Below are 21,503 nucleotides of genomic sequence, written 5' to 3' on the forward strand. Positions count from 1 at the left end.
TTCACTGGGCACCTATGTTGTTTGGGTTTTTAAAATACATTTCCTGATGTTTCTTTTTTTTTGAAAAGAAGATAATAGTAGCTAGCAACAAAGCTAAATATGGCTTTAAGGTAAGAAAAGCAGGAGCTGAAACCTTCCTTCCACGCTCATGTTTCCCAACTTCTTCAGCAGGGTCTGCTTGACTGGGAATATTCCTTCTGAGACAGTTGTACATTTGTACAACTGAGAAATGCTGCTACATTTCTCCAGGTATTTGCTTCCCAAACTCTCAGTGCAAACGGTCCTGGATTTCAGTCTCATAGCAGTTCTTTTCAAGGTAATGGACCAGAAGTTGTTTCCATATGAAATCCAGTCCTTCTAGATGAATCATACAACAAAGTTTTTACCTCTGTTTTCTTAGAATGACTCTAAGAAGATGACCCTCTGGCCATATTCTTAAAATTTCTTCCGTTTGTTTTTATTTTATTCCATTCGTCATTTAATTCTTTAGCTACACACCACCCTCCCTAAGAGGACTGACGCTTTTGGCTAGTTATATTTTTAGTTCATTTCCCCTGACAAATCACTGGTGAAAGGACACTAACATATAAGCACAGAATCGGCCCAAGGCTGTGGGGTTTGCATCTTGACAGATGGGCAGAGGAAGGCTGGGCACAGAAACATACACCTCCTCTGGTGAGATCATTGAGCCCCTGCTTATAATCTGCAGACACAGCCTTGGGAGGGAAGACCTCAACCTTGGAAGGTCTTTGAGGAATCAGAAATAAACGAACCCCGAGTCATTTTTCAAAACAATTAGGCTTTCTGTCAGTTTGTAATCAGTCATTTAATATTGTCTTCCGTTATGATGATAGGAGGCCTTAGTCTCGGTGTTCCTAAGCTTTTACCTTTCAGCTCATTGGTCTCTTCTCTCCTGTAGTGATATAGATGTCCCCCTACCCCTGGAAACCCACCCCCTGCCAGCAGCATCTTAAACCACAGCTTCCACTCCTGGGCTGTCCTCCCTGTGGCCCCCGCTTCTCCCACCCCTCCTTCCTACCGCACCTGTTTGGTCTTTGGTACTGACTACCTTCTATTCTTTCACTGTAACCGTTTTCTGATTTCATTTTCCTCCTAGTTTATGCTAAGCTGCATAAGTAGTCACTGCAAAATTACCTTGTAGAATTTCTCTGCCCTCAACTGTTCTCCGGGCCTAGAGACTCACTCTTCCACCTTGGGCCACATTCACCATCTACTTCTTCACTTCATCCCCAGGCTACCCCACACTGCTGGGAAAAGCCAGGCTAGCAGGGGAATCTGGCCCCTAACTCTGTGCTCATCTTCCTCGGCTTCTCTAACACCGACACCGTTGCTGTGCCCCTACTTCTCTCTCCCCTCTCCCCCCACTTTTCCTGCTGAGTCATCCGTAGGCCTGTCTTTCTCTTAGGCCATATTCCCCCGAGATGCTGTCTTTCCGCTCCCTCTGTGCACTCTTTCTTAGCAACCCTCAAATAGATTCCTCTAAACCCAAACTCTCTCAGGCCTCTTTGAATGTCACCCTGTGACAGCAAACTTCTCTCTCAAGAGGATCCCTGTTTCACCACCATTATGTGGTGAAAGGCCATGTTTTTTCCTTCATACTACTAATTACAACTTTAATCCTTTTTAAAAAAATTTTTTTAAAAACTATCTACCACCCACGTGTATTGTAAGCTTCTTTTGAGAAAGGCCCAGTCTTGTCCTCCAACCCATGTGGGTACATAGTTGGTGCTCAAGAAGTTTGTTGGATGTAGGACAATGATGATACAGCAGGAGTGGGCAAAGGATGGTCAGCAGGACAAATTCAGTCTGCTACTGCCTTTGTAAATAAAGTTTTATTGGAACACAGCCATACTAGTTGGGTAGATACTGTTTATGTCTGTTTTTGTATAATGTCACAGTAGAGCAGGTGCCATGGAGACCATGTGGCCCATGAACCCTAAAACAGTTACCCTCTAGTCTTTTACAGAAAACGTTTGCTGCCACTGACAGAAAGGGCATCTCACAGCACAGGGGAAAAGCACATAACCGAGGGAGACAAGAATAGGGAATGGTAGACTGAGCCTGGAAAGATGAGGCTATCCAAGGGCAGGTGGGAGAGGTGAGGATATCCAGGGGCAGGTGGGGGTATCTATCCGAGGGCAGGTGGGAGAGGAGGAGAAGTGTGGTCATCCAAGCAGATAGCACAAGCAGGTGCTCTGGAAAGTCTGCATTTGTTCAGAGTATTGTGCAGCATTAGTTGCAAGCTGGGTACTAAGAAATGGACTGGAAGAGACTGGATGAGGGCCAGAAATCAGAGGGCTCATTAAGGAGCTTCCACCTTGGCTGGTCCATGGCTCCAAGAACCCTTTCGGGGAGCCTCCCAGGTCCTGACGGCTCCAGCCTCAGGCTGCATTCCCCTATTCTCTGCAAATAATATCACTTCATCCCATTTACTGAAATATTTGAGGTGAAAGTGTTTTTCGTGTTAACATCTCAGAATTTCTGCGTGGATCTTATTTCTTCTCTCGTTCCTTCTCTCGTGATGAGGGTGCCTCAGCGCGCCTCTGTTGCCCCCAGCTCTCTGCTTCACTCCCTCCATCGGTCCCTCCCTTTTGACCCCTTTGGGAGTCAAACGACCCTTTCACAGCGGTCGCCTAATATCAGATATTTACATTACGATTCATAACAATAGGAAAAGTGCAGTTATGAAGTAGCAATGAAAATAATTTTATGGCTGGGGGTCACCACAGTAGGAGGAACTGTATTAGAGGGTCGCGGAATTAGGAAGGTTGGGAACCGCTGCTTTAGTCTCTCCTGGCCTGCCGGCCTTCTCTTTCCCGTCCTCCTCCTGACCGCTCAGCTTCTCCCTCTCTGCCCGGAGACATTGCGGCTCCCCAGTTTCCGCCCTCAGCCTGTTTCCTGCCCACCATCTCTCAGTCTCCCCCCATCTCTCTCTTTCTCTCTCATCTCGGTCACTCTCTTTCTCTCTGTCTTTCTGTATTTTTATCTTTTCCAGTCTCTCTCTCAATCTCGTCCTCTTTTTTCCTCTCTCTGTTATCTCTCTCCCTCGCTCTCTTGATCTCTCTATCCCCCAATCTCTTTCTCTTTTCCAGTATGTTTCCCTTCCTCTCCATCTCTCTCTCTCTCTCGCTTGATTTCTCTCTCTCCCTGTCTCAGTCTCCCTCTCTTTCTCTTAATCTCCCTTTCTCAATTTCTCTCCTTCTCTCTCTTAATCTCTCACTCCTTTCCTCTGTCTCAGTCTCTCTCCCCCCTTTCCCCTTCTTCTTTTTCTAATCTCTCTCTCCCTCTCTTTCTCCCCCACGGCTGTCTCTCTCTCTCTCTTTCTCTTTCTCCCCCAATGAGCTCACTCCTCAGATATTTCCAGAAATCTGTCTTCTCAAATATTCTACGCTCTTTGGGGGCAGAGTAAATTGCTATAACCTTTTTGAAAGGCATTTTAGCAGTACTTAGTACAATGGCAAATGTTTATACTCCTTGACTCTGCTATTATATTTGTAAGGATTTTTTTCTTAAGACATTTGCAGGTGTAGGAAAATGTATTTGTAAAAATAATTGCACATTGTTGTAGCTGAAAATTGGAACTATATAAATGCCTATAAATAAGAGAGAACTTAAATAAGGACACAATAAAATATTGGGCACTGATTTAAAAGATTTTATATATATGATATATATTTATATATTTCATATGTACATACATATGTGTATATATGATATATATTTATATATTTCATATGTACATACATATGTATATATATAAATGATATATACAAATTACATATGTGTATATATAAATGATATATAAATGTGTATATAATGATATATGATATAGATATATATATCATTTATATCTATATCTATAGAGATAGTCTTGCTCTGTTACCTGGACTACAGTGTAGTGATGGGATCATAGCTCAATACTCTTGGGCTCTAGTGATTCTCCTGCCTCAGACTCCCAAGTAGCTAGGACTATGGACACAGGCCACCACCTTTTTATAATATTCCCAATTTTTGTAGAGATGGGGCTTTTACTATTTTTTCCAGACCGGTCTTGAACTCCTTGGTTCAAATCAACTTTCCGTCTCTGCCTAGGAAGTGCTATGATTATAAGCATGAGCCACTGTGCAGGGGGAACTGATTTGAAAGATACCCACCCTCATAAGTGGAAAAAAACCTCATCTAAATTGACATATTTAACCCTGTCCTCTCCTAAATGTCAGACCCACATTTTCAGTTTGCTGCCTATCATCTCTGCTTAAGTAGTCCGCTGAAATTTTAAACTCGATTTTTAGAGGAAGTTGTTTTCTTATACTAGGAAATAAATCCTCCAAAATTTCCTCTTTGTGATATTTCTTTTATCATCTTTCTAGTCATCCTGGCACACAGTTTCAGAGGGGTCTTAAATCCTTTTTTATTTTCCCAGCACTGTGGATCATTCACCTAAATGTGTTGATTCTTCCTTTGCAAAGGATTTCAAAACATACTTCTCTTTATAACTATGGTTGCCATCCCGGGCCTTCTAATCTATTTCTCATACCTGCTGCCTCATCTTCTGTCTCCCCAAATCTCCTTTACACACTGATACTAAGTTAATTATACCAAAGCATTTGTTTGATCATGTGACCCACTGATAAGCTTTTGGTGATTTCCCCTTATTATTTCCTATATTATCTCATATGTCTTTTATCAACCAATCCTCACACTCTCAGTAAGCCCACTTTGCTAGTTATTCTTCTTAGAAATGCAGAATTGGACCAGCTGGAGTACTCAGCATTCCGGGAAGGTGCCACCTCCCACCTCTTGGCCTTTAGTGATACAATTTATCTTCCTGGGGTTTCCTTCCTCCAAACTTGGCCAACCCTTTTTTGACCCACAACAAATGCATTGTACTCATTTACACCTATATTAATCATGCCAGTGAGAGGTGATTCAAATCTATAAAGTGTAGTGCTATGGAAATACATTTTTAATACCGCTTTGGTTGTTCAGTAGCCATGGCTATGGAAGATGGGTATATCCTTGCATCCCAAAGTGTTTTTGTGTTTCCACGTGATGGGAGTAAGTTATGATCAGAAGGAATCAGGCAATTTCAGCCGCTCAACACAGTAACAGTTTATTTCTTGTCCAGGTCACTGTCTGATATAGGTGTCAGACCTGTGGGTGACCTCCCATTCAGGAACCCAGAATCCTTCTAACTTCTAGTTGTGCATGCTACAAAGCTTTTGAAGTGCCTGGATTCAGGTAGTCAATGGGGAAAAGGACGGGGGAAGGCATACTTGTTTCTCAACTACTTCATCTCAGATGTGGTGTAAATGGCTCCTATTCACTTCCCAGGGCCCAGAACCCAGTCACACGTGTCCACTCTCGCCTGCAACAGAGGCAGGAAATGTTGTCCAGGAGGAAATCCAGGAGGACAAAGAAAGATGTTTTGGGGAGCACAGAAGTCTTGGTTACCGTCTTCAGTTTTGTTACCAAATATCCAAGCACACCATACCCAGAACGTGCTCTGTTCTTTCCCGGGGGGACAGTCACATCCAGCTGCAGCACCCAGCTCAGAGTGGGTGCAGTTCACCCTGTCACGTCCAGACATAGCTCCCCCTGGCATGGCAACCTGCACCCCCTATATACGCCCAATATCCAGTGTTGCACAAAGGTGAAATAGCTGTAATAAAAACTTGCATTCAGCAAGAGGGAAGAAGGGAAGACTCAGGATCACTCTTCCCCAGCAGTCATGAAGCGGTGGGCAGACTGGAGGTGGCTTCTACTCTGAGGGGCTGGAACGTTCTTGGATCCATCCTTAATTCTGCTCTCTGGGAAGAACTAACTTTCTGTTTTTGTGTGAACCTGTCGGGAGGTTCTTTCTTCCAGTTTTTTTCTCCTTGGCCTGATCAAAGGGGGTATTGAGAAGCTTGTCTTTCGATGGGCTATAGTGTGTTCACAGCACTTTTTGCTGGTGGACACTTGGGCTACGGCAGGTTGGAGACTCAAACCGTCAGAAGCTTCGCGTTTTAGTTCTGTAGTAGTGGCTATCTGGGAAACCTAGTGGCTTCTATCCTGTTTGCTTCCTGTCGGTTCCATCTGTTTATAACCACACCCGGAGCCCTTTCCTAGACGCAGTTCTCCAGACTGATGTTCTTTCTTTTATTATTGTTATTTATTTTTTAATTGACAGGCAAAAGTTGTATATGTTTATGGCATATAGCATTATGTTTTAAAATATGTAGACATGGTGAAATGGCAAAGTTGAACTGATTAACTTATGCATTAGCTCACATCATTTTCATTTATTTGTGACAAGATGCTTAAAATCTACACTCTTGGCAATTTTTATGTGTGCCACACATTGCTAGAATATGCATATTAACTGTAGTTGCCACAGTGTACAGTAGAGCTCTTGAACTTAACCTTGTACTTCTAACTGAAACCTTGTACTTGTCTTAGTTAATTTAGCGTGGCTATAACAGCATATCTGATGCTTGGTAACTTATAAATAAGAGAAGTTTGTTTAGCTCCTGGTTCTGTAGGCTGAGAAGCCCTAGAAACTTGGGGCCAGCATTTGGCATTTGCCTGGTTCCGGTGAGAGCTTTTCCTGCCCCATCACCACATGGCAGAGAAGGTCAAAGGGGAAGTGTGCAGAGGCCACACCCAGAGCGTCCTGGCTTTATAACAACCCACACTCTTGTGAGAGGGCTAATCCAGTGTGTCGAGAGCAAGGACTCACTACTGGTAGAATGGCAGCAAGCCACTTACAAGGGATCAACTTCCACAAGCCACACACACCCCGCTTTGCCCCACCTCCCAGCACTATCACACGGGGGTCCAATTTCAACATGGGTTTTGGTGGGGACAGACTCAAACCTTAGCAGTATCCTCAGGGGTGATCAACATATGGTTTATTAATCTATATGGGCCAACTGCTATATCAAACAGCCACCATATGTCAATGGCTTAATTATATCTACTCAACCTGTAGCCAATGTGAGTGGTTCTGTCTACACACCCATTCAGCATATGGTGATCAACATATATCAGAAGAGTATGTGATCAACATACCCCAACCTGTATTCTGCCCCTGCAGGTCCTGTTGATAACCACCACTGTGCTCTTGGCTTCTTTGAGGTAGCCTGTTTTGCATTCCGTGTGTGAGTGAGATCACGTGGCTTGGGTTCTCCTTTGCCTGGCTTATTTCACTTATGCTAATGTCCTGCAGGGTCATCCACGTTGCTGCAAAGGACAAGATTTCTTTCTTTTTTAAGGCCGTATAGTATTCCATTATACATTTTCTTTCTCCATTTATCCATTTGATAGACACTCAGGACCATTCCGTACCTTCCCTCTTGTGACTAGTGCTGCAGTGAATGAGCAGTGCAGAAATCTCTTTGACATACTGATTTCATCTCCTTTGGATATAGAGCCAGTATTGGGATTGCTGGATCATACAGTAATTTCATTTTTAATTTTCTGAGGAATTTCCATACTGTTTTTCATCATGGTTCTACCAATTTACAGTCCCACCAATGGTAAGCAAGGGTTCACTTTTCTCCACCTTCTCCCCTGCATGCCTAACGCTGCTGCTTAGGTTCTTTGGCCTCTGCCTCATGATTTATCTGTGACTCCCTTGAGGCTGTTTGACACAATGAACTTTGAAAGAAGAACACCCTTTTGGTGGAGCCATTTGCTGCAAGACTGAGTCACTTTGTAAACTGAGAAGTTTTACTGGGCCTTTTACACTCAAAACCTTTTTCAGTTGCATTTCTTAGTATTTCATGGCCAGAAACTTTTTTTTTTTCAAACTTATAAGACCATTTATCTTTGGTCTTTCTCTGTTCCCTGTAATTTCTACTTGAGAACTATGTAATTCTCCTCTGAGCTGACCTCTTTCCTGTAATACTATAGTGACGGTGGCTTTAGTGTCCACTGCGCACCGTCAGTGTGACTCTTTCTGACCACAGCCCCAGGCACATGGTCTACCTTCCCAGTTATTTCAGACCTGATACTTTGCAGGGTTGTAATAAGACTCCCTAGCTTGCTCTCTCTGTGTCCTTACTATCTGGCATTAAGGAAGTGAACATTTTGTATGGTAATGCTCCACTTCCAGTTACCAGTTTATTAATCTACATGGGCCGACTGCTATATCAAACAGCCACCATATGTCAATGGCTTAATTATGTCTCTCAACCTGCAACCCAACCTGAGTGGTTCTGTCTACACACCCACTCAAACACTCAGGGTTTAAGTAATTGGTTTAAGATCACACAGTTCGTAAGTAGTGGCATCAGATTTGAACCCTAGCAGCCAGGCCTGAGTCCAACTTTTCGTTCAAATTTTGCATCTTTCAAGATATTATTACTTATAATTTCTCATCTTCAGTACTTTCTTCCATACTTCAAAGAGTTCTATATGTAAACCTCTCGGTCACATAAATATTCATGCATTTGTAGCCTTTGAGAGTACATTCTGAGAGATTTTGTAGCATCAAAGCTACAGAAGCTCTTTAAATACGTCTATTCTTGCCATTATTGATTTTGAACAGCATCTTAATTGATAGCCTGTTTCTCTAACCATATTGTACTTTTCTTCAGGATGGCTAAATTAAATGCCTTATGTTGATCTCTCGGGGGTTTTCTCAGTTTATGAGAAATTTTCTGCATTTATCCATTTCCTCTTATACAAAGAGGCACTAGTGAGTAACCACATTTGTAAGGCACATTTTTTTTTTTTTTTTTTTTTGGTTTTTGGCCAGGGCTAGGTTTGAACCCGCCACCTCTGGCATATGGGACGGGCGCCCCACTCCTTGAGCCACAGGCGCCACCCTGTAAGGCACATTTTTAAAGAGACGCAAGCACAGGTTTGGAGGTTTGGTGGGCACACCCTCATCAGCGTTCTTTATTTCCTATGTTGAAGAAGAGATGCCTTAGGGCTTCTGAAAAACAGGCTTTCATTTTTATTGGAGAAATTCCCAGGACCTGCCATGAGCACATGCTATTTCCAGTTCTGTTTCTTCCCCCATTACATGAGTGCAAACGAACTGCATGGGAGGGGAAGTGGTGGGACGGAGTTCCCACGAGGGGGTTTTGAGGAGCTCTGAAAGGCAGACTGGGGCAATCTACGGAGGAGGTCATCACCGCAGGCTGTCACGTCTCACAGTGGGGGGCTCAGCCTGGTCTGCTTGGTAAACTGCTTCTCTTGATCGATAACTGAAGCTGGGTCTCTTTTAAAAATAAATCTTGTTTCGCAGTCCCCACGTGTTTCTCAGCCTCAGGAGCACCTCATGGATTGAGACTAATCTTGTCTTGCTGTATAATGTTCCTGCAAGATTCTCAGGAAACAGCCCTTTTCTGAGGCCATCATTCATCCCTTCCTCCTGGAGTTGCACCAAAGGCTCTTAGCGGGTTTGCTCCTTAAAGTCAGTATGAAATACGTTGATGGGCCTTTGGAAATGAAGCCCTGGCCATGATGTGTATTAATCCCCGTAGACAAGGAAGGGCTCCTTTGCATCAAGCAAGTGACACATGTCTATCTAATTTTCAAAGTCCACATAGATTTGAACCAGATTGAAGGTGGATAAATCGTGTTTGCACTTGATCATGTGGCAACCCTTTCTCCTTGCAGTAATGCTAGTGAGGGATGGACAGGGCCACAGCTAGTTGCTGTGATTCAGGCAACATTGGAGTACTTTGTACGTCGGTAAAAATATCACTGGGGTCATCAAAGTAAGTAAGTTTTATGTATGACACAAGTAGTGGATTGTTCGAAGTGTTTAGTCCAATTGAATTGTTCCCAGTGAAAAAATATAGGGACTTTATTCTTATGGCGACATCAGCATAAGCGACTTCTAGCCTCTCACAGTGCTGCTTAGAAATCTGTGCTTTGCTGCAATGAGTATCCCCCAGAAGCCTTCAAAGTTCGGTTCCCCACCCAAATGTGAAACACGTATGTTTGCCTGGGAGGCAGGTTCCAGGGTCCTCCTGTCATAATATCTGTGTGACCAAGAGTCAGTGTATGTGTCCCCCTCCGCCCCCAAAGGAAACACGCAGAGGCACGCACAGAATACACTCCACTCTGCTGTGCCCCCGCCACGGGCACAGTCTGCGGCTCCTAGTGTGTGCTGCAGAGCAAGCACTGTGCTGTCGACAGGTAATAATTGCTGTTTAGAAATAACAGGAAATCCAGCAAGAAGCAGGATTTTCTCAAGTGTGAGAAAAATACACTCTTGCTGGAAGACTAAAGCATGAGCTCCTTATGGGAAAATGTGGGAGACTGTTGGAAAGGGACAAGAAGAAAGGAGAATTGTGAAGACGCCACTTTCTCAGCTTCTGAACTGAACTTTTGCACGCAGCAGGTGCAGCAGGCTTCCTCCCACACAGAGGCGCCCCCCCGCCGGTGTACAGTCTGTTAAGTAAACAGAGACTTTATACTGAGAAAGGAACATTTCTCTATTTTGGCTAGGAGTTGTTATTTTTAAAGCTTCATCCTCCAAACACTTTCCTCTATCCTTGTTTACTTTTTTCACTAGAAAGAAGATGGACTACTTAAAAAAAAAAATTCAACTACATGGCAAGAAAAACCCATTTCTAGCATATTTTCCCCACTTAAGGGCAACTGACCCTTGGGTATGACCACTCTCTCGTTCTCTTGTTGAGCGGTATAGCTTTTGAAGTTTCCCTTCTGCTTATTGAGAGCTTCCACAAATCCATATTTTCACAGTCAAAGCAAAAAATATAAATGCATGCGGCTGTTGCTTGCTGGATACTTCAGGTTAAAAGGCCAACTTCTCCCTTGGTATACATGTATCTTCTATTTATCAATATTTCGGTAGCTAATACTTCAATATAGTCCCTGCTGTGTGCTACACTCCATTCATAGCACTTTCTAGAAAAACTCATTAATTTTACCTGTGAATACTACGAAAATTGCTTCAATATTTACATGGGTTGAATTGGGGAGATGGACATTAGATGCAAGAGGCTCTTGTTCCCCACCTTTTCTGGAGAATGTATCCCACTGTACTGCACCAGATTTTTTTCTTATCTGTTTTGTTTCCACAATGTGAAAATGACCAGTAGCCCGACAGAAAAATGTGGGCAAAATAAAAGAACAGATAGCTCAGAGAAAACTTATGCCAATATGTTGGTGAAAGCTCTTTGAAAATCATGTTTGAACTATTTATCAAAATTAAAAAGACATAAATTCTTTGATCTAGCCATTCCAAGTGTTGGAGGATTTTCTATAGCTATCAATAAATGTGTTCAAAGACATAAACATAAGGATACTTGCAGAATGGAATGTTCATAACAGTAAAATATTTCAAATCAAACTAAATGTCAACTAATAAAAGTTAAATAAAGATTATTAAAGAAGTTATAGCATTTTCTTCTGCTGTTCAGAGCAGTTGAAGAATTGCTCCAAGATCTATTAATTGAAAACAAAACAAGATACAAAGCAATTTGTTTAGCGTTCATGTTTTAAATGTTTGTATATTTCACAAATGTGTTTTGAATATGCATAGACTATTTTAAAATTTTCCTGATCTCCTCAAACACGTCATGCCCCAAATTCAACTTATGAGCAAAAATCAAATTCCTTTCAAATGTAGTATCTCATTTAAATTCTGTAGTGATCCCTATACTTGCAAGGGTACGTACCATAAAAAGTCTAAACACAACCATTAAATAAGTGAGGTGAAGGCTGTGTTAACCAGTTTGATGTAAACATTCCAAATTGTATATAAAATCAGCACATGGTACCCCATAAATGCAGTAATATACACAGTTATTATCTAATAAAATATTACATGTATAAACCTTAGGTTATTTAATATTTGCAACTACTAATGTTGAACTCTTGATCCCAAGGAAAAAAGCGTGAACTTTTTATCATGATGTAGGATGTCCTTAGTCACCTGGAAGTTTCCTGATTGCTCAGATTCATCTCCTGTCTCCTCACCTGCCACACAGTCTTCCACATTCTTTCATGCTGCTCTTCCTCTCCATGGGTAGGGTCCTCTTCCAAGGATGTGTTAATACCTCTGCTTGATGAAAACTAGGCTCCCTAAAAGTGTAAACTCAAATGCCACCTCTTAGGAATATCTGTACAACACCTGCGGGCCCAGCCCAACTTCCACAGTTATCAAAGTTTTTCTTGTACTTCAGAATCACCTTGACGCACGTCTATTAGAACATGTTATATTAGTTGAAGGCCATGAGCATCTTGAGAGTAGAGGCCCTGTTTTTGTTTCCATAACTGTTGAGAATACAGAGATGGATTGATAAGTATTTATTAGAAAAACCATTTACCTGAATCCTAATCATTTTCGATTACCCGTAGGTTGAAGAACTGCAGAACTGTAGGTTAAACTGTATGTTTAACCCAGCAGACGTGGAGATTGAACAGGACACCTCTCCTGAGAATTTAAAATGAGAATACTTTATGGATGGAAAATCAGTTTTTTTGTCTTGCCTTCTAGAATTCAAATGAACGTTCATGCTCCGTGAAGAGAAGGGGCTGGCGTTTTCGTTACCGATTTGGAGGCAGTAGATTTTTATGACTTTGTGGTGTCTTGTGGAAGCTTTCTGTCCTTTAACACCTTTTTTTGGGGGCTGTGTTTTCGTAGGAACCAGGGGAAATGTGTAGAGGGCATGGTGGAGATCTTTGACATGTTGCTGGCCACATCGTCTCGGTTCCGTATGATGAATCTGCAGGGAGAGGAGTTTGTGTGCCTCAAATCTATCATTTTGCTTAATTCTGGTGAGTTGATAACGCGAGAGAACTTGATGCTGGATAAAATAATTTATTTGTATTTTTGACCAGATACAATCCACCCCCTACAAAGGCATAATGTCATCAATTGAAAGAAGCCACTGACACGTATTGAAAAGAATCTGCCATGGTAGATTACTTACGGTGGTAGATCTGTGTCTGCCGAATAGCCACGTGAGGAAATGACAATTGGACATTAAATCAAATGGCATTTTTGGTGAAATATTTATATTTTTCCTAAGATATGGGGATGTTTTGATTAAAACAGTACATGTATATAGATATATGTCCATTGCTAGTTATGTAGAGAGTTATTTGAGACAGATCATGTTCTGGTCAAAACTGATTAGCTAAAAATATAATTGGCTTAGAGAGAGAAAAGCCTGGCCCTAAAATGAAAGAACATGGAAGACAGTGAATTTGTCCAGCTGAAAGAATATTTTCCATTTGGTCTATGGAGTCTAATTCTACTGTCCCCTCCTGGTCATTCATTCAAGAAAGCTTAGCCAAGAATGGCATGTATTTTTTTTTTTTTTTTGTAGTGTTGTTGTCTGTTGTATAAAGAGTCAATCCAGGTCACTGGGATGGAAACTATGGTTCAGCCTGAATTAGCACCTCGACTCCTCCCAGGCCCTCAGTGTTTGGATCTGAGCACTAGCTCTATAGCCGGGGGACCTGGAGCTCCCAATTGGGTAGCAGCTGCCCTGGAGGTGCCCTTAACCTAGACTGTCCCCCTCCTCCAGGCCTACTCTGTGCCTCGTCCCTCATTCCCACACAGAAATTGTAGCTGTTTTGAAGCCCCAGGCCTGATTTAGTTTCTTACACATTAACCACAGTCTCAGATTCCCCAATAGCTGGCTGTCGTGCCGATCGCACACAGGGAATTGTCCCTTCCTTCTCTGTTGGGATGTTTTTGTCTCTTCCTGCTGCATGCCAACCCCTTCCCACGTCCCCTAACAATTTTCTACTTCTCTTCCCACCATGCTAGTACCCTGTGCTGCTTAATGGTCATCACAGTAATCATTCCCGCTTATCCACTGATAAATGGAAATCGGCACTATTACACAAGGCAAGAACTGAATTACAGAATAAAGTTCCGTGAGAAATAATGGGATCGACACGAAGGAAGTGATTACTGCTCCATTCAAGTTTCTGGTCCCACTCACACGCATTGTGCTTTTCATTTGAGTCGTTTGTCCTGTGCACTGAAGGGTCCAGATCCCACAATGGCTCTTTATTGGACGAGCATTCTGGGAGCAGTGCCACTCGGCTGCACGGTGCCAGGTCCGGAACCTGCTCCTTCTTCGGTGACGGGCTGGCACATGCCGGAGGCTTTCACGTGGGCCGCTGGTAACTTCAGGGAAGAGTAGGCCTATCCAGGGCTGGGACTTGTTTTTGTTTTGTTTTTTTCACTTTAGCCAGGAGAAAGTGTCCTCCATAGGAAGTGAAATTACTCAAGAGTTGTATAATCAGCTCGCGTGGAAGCTCTGATCTTATGCTCTGATGTTGGTAATCAAGAATGTTTCCTTCAGACCCACGTAGCCTTTTTCTGCATTGTCGTTTTGTTTCTGTTCCTATTTTAGGTGGGGCTAAAAAGTCAAGACTAGTTACCATCAAAACATTGGATTCCTAGACCCAGGTTTTTGGAACTCATGGAGGCGGGGAGGGAAATAAGTTTAGCCCTCACAAGAAAGTCTTTTATTCCAGGCTAGATCGGTGGGGGCTGGAACCTTGAACCGGGTCTGCAGCTGTAGACTTTGGTCCTCCCTCTGACTTCCCCTCACCCTGGTTAAACTTCCACGCTCTGTCCTTTCTCCTTCACTTCTTTCTTAGAATCCGCTGGGCACTTCCTCCCTCTTGAACGCTTGGAGTACTGTTTTGGAAATATGAGGCACTGTACACTGATAGAGTTTGCGGTTGTCTCTCTCGTGAGATAGCACAGCAGCAGCTTGTCTTTTCCATCAAGGACAGAGCTGCTGGCTGAGGAGAGCAGTCACCAAACAGAAGCCGTCTCCCAGCTCTGCACAGAGTGAAACCACTCTTTTAACTGCAAAACTGAGCTTCATTTTAGAAAAGCAGGCCTGCCACCGAGCCCAGCTCCTGGTGTCTCAGATTATTTGTGAAAAACAGAATCAAAAAGGACAAACCTCGGGAAGACAATGATATGGTAGGAGGAGCCCTTTACAGAGTCAAAAAGGCAATCAGCCTGTGAAGGGTGCCGCACTCAGCCATTGCTTCCCCCACAACCAGAGATGGGGAGTTTTCTAAAAACTCCACCAGGTCTTGGCTCCAATCTGAGGAAACTCTTTACCTATCATGAGGTGAGTGACAAAGTGACTCCGATGCCAGAACTTTCTGGCAGAAGCCAGACTGGACACAAGGCAGGAAACCTGAGCTGGAAGATGCCTCTCTGATGCCTGGGAGCAGAATCTCAGTGTTGGAGGAACGTCAGGTTTTGTGTTGAGCCCCAGAGGCCAAAGTCTGAGAGGTTGGGTTGATATTGGCCCTGATCTGGGGGCTGAGACATGAGAGAAATGGGAAGGTTGTTGTGAGGACCTGCTAGGCATGTCCTTCTGGGAGCCATGAGAGGGTCTCCCAAAGGCCAAAATTTCCATGGAAAGCCCTCTTCACAGCTATTTGGGAGTGGGAGATACTCATCATAATTGCTGCCTCATTTAGAATAATTTGCTGCCTTGCTTGCAAAAGCCTAGATTCATCCATAGGACAAATGCTGTTTGTTTTTCCACTCCACACCAAAGGACAGAGGCATTCTGCACTAATCCAAAGATGCCAACTTCAAGGCATTCTGAGAACTAGCTGGACAGAGCTCAAGCAGAGGGCAAGTAAGAGCAGAACAGATAAGCCAAGAGCAAAAACCTATGAAAAAGCAGGCGTGGGCAGGCCAGGGGCTGGGCTGCAGGGGGGACCGGGGAAGAGGCTCCAGCCTGTGCGTCATCGTTCCCTTCTGCTCAGCTTTCCTCCACGACAATTCAAATATTTCTAGTTTCTCTAGGCTCACTTTATTCAAGAAGTCTTACTTCCATCCAAATCTATTATTAATTTTTTTCTCCAGATTTTTTTGATTCTTAAAGTCAGTGCCACACAATCTCACATTTGGTTCATTGATTCATTCATTTATTCGATATTTCAATATTTCTTGAGTTCCTACTATGAACTTTGTGCCAAAGATACAAAAACAAATGTCACAGTTTTATGCTTTTATTTTTCCTTTAAGTTTTTTTTTGACTTCAACTTGGAATGATCGCTGGTTCTTTATGCCTGCATTTTCTGATTTCCTTATAAACTGTTTATACTTTTTTTTGCCTTCCTCACAGTCTTTAGCCTGCTGACTGTCAACAGACGTAACACCATTCAGTTATTTGGTAGATGCTTCTTTGCTGGTTCTGGCCAGAAGAACTCGGACAGGCCTTCTTTTTCCTGTGCTCTTCCTACCATTCTGAAACAGATCATCCTTCTCAGTGCTCTGTAGGATCTAGATAATATCTAATTATTAAGTGGAAGAAATAATGTCTACCTCCTTAGGCTCTTGTGGGTAAGGAGAAAATTTCGTACAAAGTGTTCAATGCGGTTCACAGAATGCGTTAGACCTTTCGGTCAATGACAGCCTGGTCATCACGGATGAGAATCTCTGACTTACATCGAGTAGGTTCTTGTCTTTTTTCAATATCATTAAGTGCTTTAGTTGAAAACCCTCCAGCGAGGCTTACCAAAAACAGTGGGGACTCAACAGTAACAATAATAACAGAGAATAGACTCAGGCCATTATCCTGAGACTTTGTTAATTGAGCTACTTAATCATGTCTAGAAAAATGTTAAAGCAGAATTCCTCTCATGGTTAGAAATTGCTTGTGATTGAACCTTAATGTGGAAAGATCTTGATGCAAACAACTCTAGTGACCTCTGTGGGATTACTGAGTGTTCATTGATCCCTCATCAGCTGACCCTCCTTCTTAGCCTTGACTGTGGACGTTTTTCAAGGCTCAGAAAAACACACATGCAAAGCTTTATATGTATAAACCAGCAATCTCTAATAAATGGTTTAGCCTTCAAATTCCATTTAATAATTGTTTATGTTTCCCCTTTGCTCCTGGTGACTTTGTCCAACCAGTGCCCAGTTTTCTGTCCTCTGTTTAACGGCAGGTCGTCTCCCCTCTCCTGGCCCACTAGTCAGCTCCAGTTTCCTAGAAGTCTTTTTTGGGGCCTTCTGGTCTCATGCAGGACCATGGCTACTCCTGAAATGACTTATGCTATTGGAACACGGTAGCCTCAATTACCTATTCACTTACAGCTGATCTTCAGACATTTCTCTTTGAATTGATGAACTAAGAGACAGAAAAAACTCACAGGTACTTAAAAGCCTGAGCTGGAAAGTTAAAGGAAAACAGAATACTAGGCAGAATTATGGCCACATCTCTGAGTACATACGCTGGTGTTCATTTGGTGAAAAGAGGGATATGGAATGTTTAACAGGAGTGTTATACTATATTAAACAGGAACATCACACGGGGCCAGCTGCTGCCTGTCACCTGGGTCTGCTTTTCCACTGTGGCATATCTTGTCATCCTGATACACACGGAGCTGATGCTGGTGACATCTGTGTTTATCCAGTGGCCACACGTGAATTATTTTATGATTAATAAATTCTCTTCACAAAGAATATTTCTTCTCTTGGAGCTGGATTATTTGTACTCCCTTCATGTTGTTGACAATCACTCGGAGCATTTATACTTTTAAGTGCAGAAATAACACAGTGATTGAGAATTTCTATGTTTAGATGAAAGAATATTTTTAAAACCTTGACTGTAAATACTGAGGATCATTAATTCTCAACAGTGGATGACAGCAACAGGCTTTGGACATCTTATCAGGTGCGCCCGTTGCGTGGCCATGTTGGAGGGGGCTTGGTTCTGTTATCTACGGAGCTCTTTGTAACCCCACGCTTCTTCTCTAGGGAGCCTGCTTATTGTCACTGTTTTGTAATAAATGGCACTTTCTAGTTATTAAGTGGGTCACCATCTCCTCCTCCCTGGCTTTCAGCTTCTGTAGGCCACCCACTCAACTTTCTGAGCCTTACCTTGCTACCAGCTTCTAGAGTTGCTTTAAACAAGTATCATAGTCAATGTCAGCTTCCTGAACACATGGTATAGTGTGGACTGTGTCATCAGAGAGCACTGGGATTTGAGAGAAGCAACTCTGCAGCATCCTTGGTATAGACACCCTTCTATAAGCAGCTTCCCTGAGCATGAGGTGTAAAATGGCGATCGTGATTCCTCAGTCACAGAACTCCTGTGGTTCCGGAAAGGATGACCAAACAGTACCGTGTGATACACCACAACTGTCACTCAGTAGGTGCCGTGAATGTTAGTGCACCTGGTCCACAATCTCCAAATACAAACTCCTGGGGTTTGTGCCTGTGAAGAGAATCACTATGTTCCTCTCTCTTAGTAGATAATCAGGCCCTGCCTAGAAATTCTAAGGCACGATTTCTGCCCTGCCACCTGGGGCTCATAGAACGCATTCTCACAACTTATGAATAGAATCGTCCCAGGCCCCAAGCAGGATGGGTTTGGTTCTGTATCTTGTTACAGAGATGTTTTGGAACCTCTGAGAACTAGAGAAACTGGGGGGAGGGGGGGCATGAGGATTTTTAATGCAAATTTGTGGCGGGCCCAAAGGTAGCAGATGTTGGGAGGAGACTGGACATCCTTACAGTGTTCTGGATATTGGAAGCAGTTCTCCATTCACTTTAAGAATCTCAGAAGGAGGAGTTGCTTATCATTTTGTGCTCTTGAGAGAAGCAATAAGGGGTGGGGCGGGGGTATATGTGCCATCTCCCAGGTCTTTGATTCAATGGCCATTTTTTCCCCTACATTTTTCAAGGTCCTGAAATTATGTAACTTGGCATTACATTTGGATAATGTATGGACCACTTTTGAAAAGGAAAAAAATACCCACTTATTGTCCCAGTCCTGAATTAAAATGTTCTTAGCATTACAATGTTGCTTAAATATGAAGGAACATATTTTTTACTTAAATGGACAACTGAGTATGAGCTACAAATGTTTATAGCTCTTATATAAGTATAAAAGCAAAACAAATTCACAAATAAAATACAAACTAAAAGGCAAACTGATGTTCTGCAAACAATGCTTTGCAGAAATTACATTGCTATTTGCAACATGCCTGGGACAGCATGTCTGGTCTCTGTGCATCTGACATGGAAATCTACCAAGTACTCAGGCCACGAATGCGTTTTCCCAGCACTTGTCTGTGCTCAGAACTATGGCAAAACCTTTGCTTGTGCCCCATGCTGCGACATCATTTGGTCTTGGCAGGAATACATCATTTATGTATTCTGTTTGCTTCTGTTCTAGTATTTATTTGAGATACTTAAAATATAACTGCTATATTCTAAGACATCATAAGCATTGGTGATAATGTGTTACTTAGGAAACCGTTCAGGATTTCCTGGGCTATCTGGATTGGTCTCGGTGCTGACCACGCGTTTCATCACGGGGGGAGAGGGTTTTATTTACTGGATTGAAAACCATTGATCACATAGACACAGAGCATTGAGACATTAGCATTTTGTTATCTTTTAGAGTATAATTAAGACAAAACATCATAGTAAAATTCCAAAAGACAATGTAAGGACCATAAGTCTATCTTTAATTTTCAGGAGAATGGGAAAACTACTGGTATAGATCATAAAATTTCCACTAAAATAAAAAAGTTCTCTAGTATATTCTAAAACAAGCCGTTCTGCATTCTGTGAATGCTTAAAACAGCCTGGTATGAGGTGTAAACGTGAGTAAGGTCTGCCTAGTCATGGCCTGGGGTGGGCAGGAGGCACCGAATTAACTAATTCTTTTAGTATCATGAGTTTAGGATGAAGGTAAGCATCAGGGCTGCAGAGACCCAACCGTAGAGTGCTTATCTGAACTGATAACTTCAGCTGAGAGTTGAGGATGAGTAGGAACAGCTGGGGTCAGAGGCAAAGGGAAAGTTCTGGCTCCAACTAACAGTGAGAGTCTCATAGTTACTGGATATTTGTTTATTGGTATCCCCATCTTTTAAATAGAAATAAGAATTTCAGACTGTACCATCAACCCTACTAGTCTGCCAACTTAAGCTAATATCACCATTACTATTACAGTGTAATTTTTCAAAGGGGAAATGGTAAGAAATCCACTATACTAGGCAGATTTTGGAGTCAAAAATCTCCCTGCACCACTCAAAAAACTAGACCCACAGTCAGGGCCTGTGCTTTGAAAGGCCTTAGGCATGGACTTCAACCTTACGAAAGCAAACTATGTAACCTAATAGTATGTACCCTCATATTAACTTAGAATTAAAAGAAGAAAAAAGGCTTAGATGGCCTCCCTCTGTCCTTTGCCTGGCATACTGAGCTATTAGAGTTTTGAATCTTGAACCAAAGTAAAGGATGAGAAAACAACAATAAAATCCCCATTGATTTCCTGAGCCCAGGAGTAAAATAAAATATTGTGGGTTTTTTTTCTTTTTTTGCAGTTTTTGGCTGGGGCCAGGTTTGAACCCACCACCTCCCGTATATGGGGCTGGCGTCCTACTCCTTTGAGCCACAGATGCTGCCCTAAAATATTGTTTTAATGGTTTTAATCCCCCAAGATACTTTTCCTTATTCAGGGAGGAGTCAAAGCATGCATAATAGGTTATGTACGCTTTCCTGAAAAACTGACATGAAACATCAAACTGTTCAGGAAAACTGTGAGTTGAAAGCAAACATCACATCCCTTAGTTGAAAGGCTGGGCCTGGCCTTTTCACTCACAGCCCTCTGGCATTCCCTCAAGTGGCATTACTTGGGCTGAAAGATGGGAAAGCAAACTCTGTGCTCTGGGTATCATCTGGCCCTGCACCCTTCTATCAGCTTCGGCCTCGTCCAGCACGTTCCCCGACAGGGCAGGCACACGGCTACCTTTGCATACTGAAGTTGATTATGGCTGCCTTAGCTCCATCTGCTCTGAGTTTTTACTTTATATTTGCTTTTTAGGGTTTATCTTTCTTCTGCCACGTAAGACAACAAAATTCCACTGAACTGAGTAAAGCCTATGGCTTTGTAGACTGTTATTTGTGAGCATGACCACATTCATTGAGGATTTGCAATTTCCTAGGCATTGTGTGAAGCGGCAAGAATACAAAGCTGCCCTTTAGTTGTTTCACCTGCAAAATGGAGAAGTGGCAGTTCCTACATCATGATGGATGTGAAGTGAGGCATGTGGACTACTCCGTAAGGCCAGGGGCTACTCCACTGAGGTGACCCTGCTTGGCTTGGCGCAGTGGCTCACATTTGTAATCCCAGCCACTTTGGGAGGCCAAGGTGGGAGGATTATTTGAGCTCAGGAGTTTGAAACCAGCCTGAGCAAGAGCAAGACCTTGTCTGCACTAAAAATAGAAAAAAAAAAAAAATAAGCCAGACATTGTAGCAGGCACCTCCAGTCCCAGAAGCTGAGGCATGAGGGTCGCTTGAGCCTAAGAGTTTTGAGGTTGCTGTGAGCTAAGACGATGCCACAGGCCTTCAACTCCAGGGTGACAGAGTGGTACTCTGTCTCAAAAAGAATTTTTAATTTGTGTTGCACATCGTGGGCCATGACACAGAGGTGAGTACCTGCTGCTAGACAGTTCTAGAGAACAGATGGTTTCTTTCCATGCAACCGTTGCCCTC

At 42.8% G+C, this 21,503-nt stretch overlaps 1 protein-coding gene across 8 annotated transcripts in view; it reads left to right on the forward strand.

Moving 5' to 3' along the window:
• ESR1 (estrogen receptor 1) overlaps positions 1-21,503 on the forward strand; it is a 395,652-nt gene that overhangs the window by 351,945 nt on the left and 22,204 nt on the right. For 7 of the 8 annotated variants that reach the window (XM_053592428.1, XM_053592426.1, XM_053592424.1 and 4 more), the window contains one exon: positions 12,635-12,768. The exons of the other annotated variant lie outside the window; for it this stretch is intronic. In XM_053592428.1, the coding sequence (XP_053448403.1) occupies positions 12,635-12,768 (134 nt within the window). The remainder of the gene's footprint in view (positions 1-12,634; positions 12,769-21,503) is intronic. 8 annotated transcript variants of the gene reach the window in all.

The sequence above is a fragment of the Nycticebus coucang genome, chromosome 5, assembly GCF_027406575.1.
Source record: "Nycticebus coucang isolate mNycCou1 chromosome 5, mNycCou1.pri, whole genome shotgun sequence".
Classification (NCBI taxonomy): domain Eukaryota; kingdom Metazoa; phylum Chordata; class Mammalia; order Primates; family Lorisidae; genus Nycticebus; species Nycticebus coucang.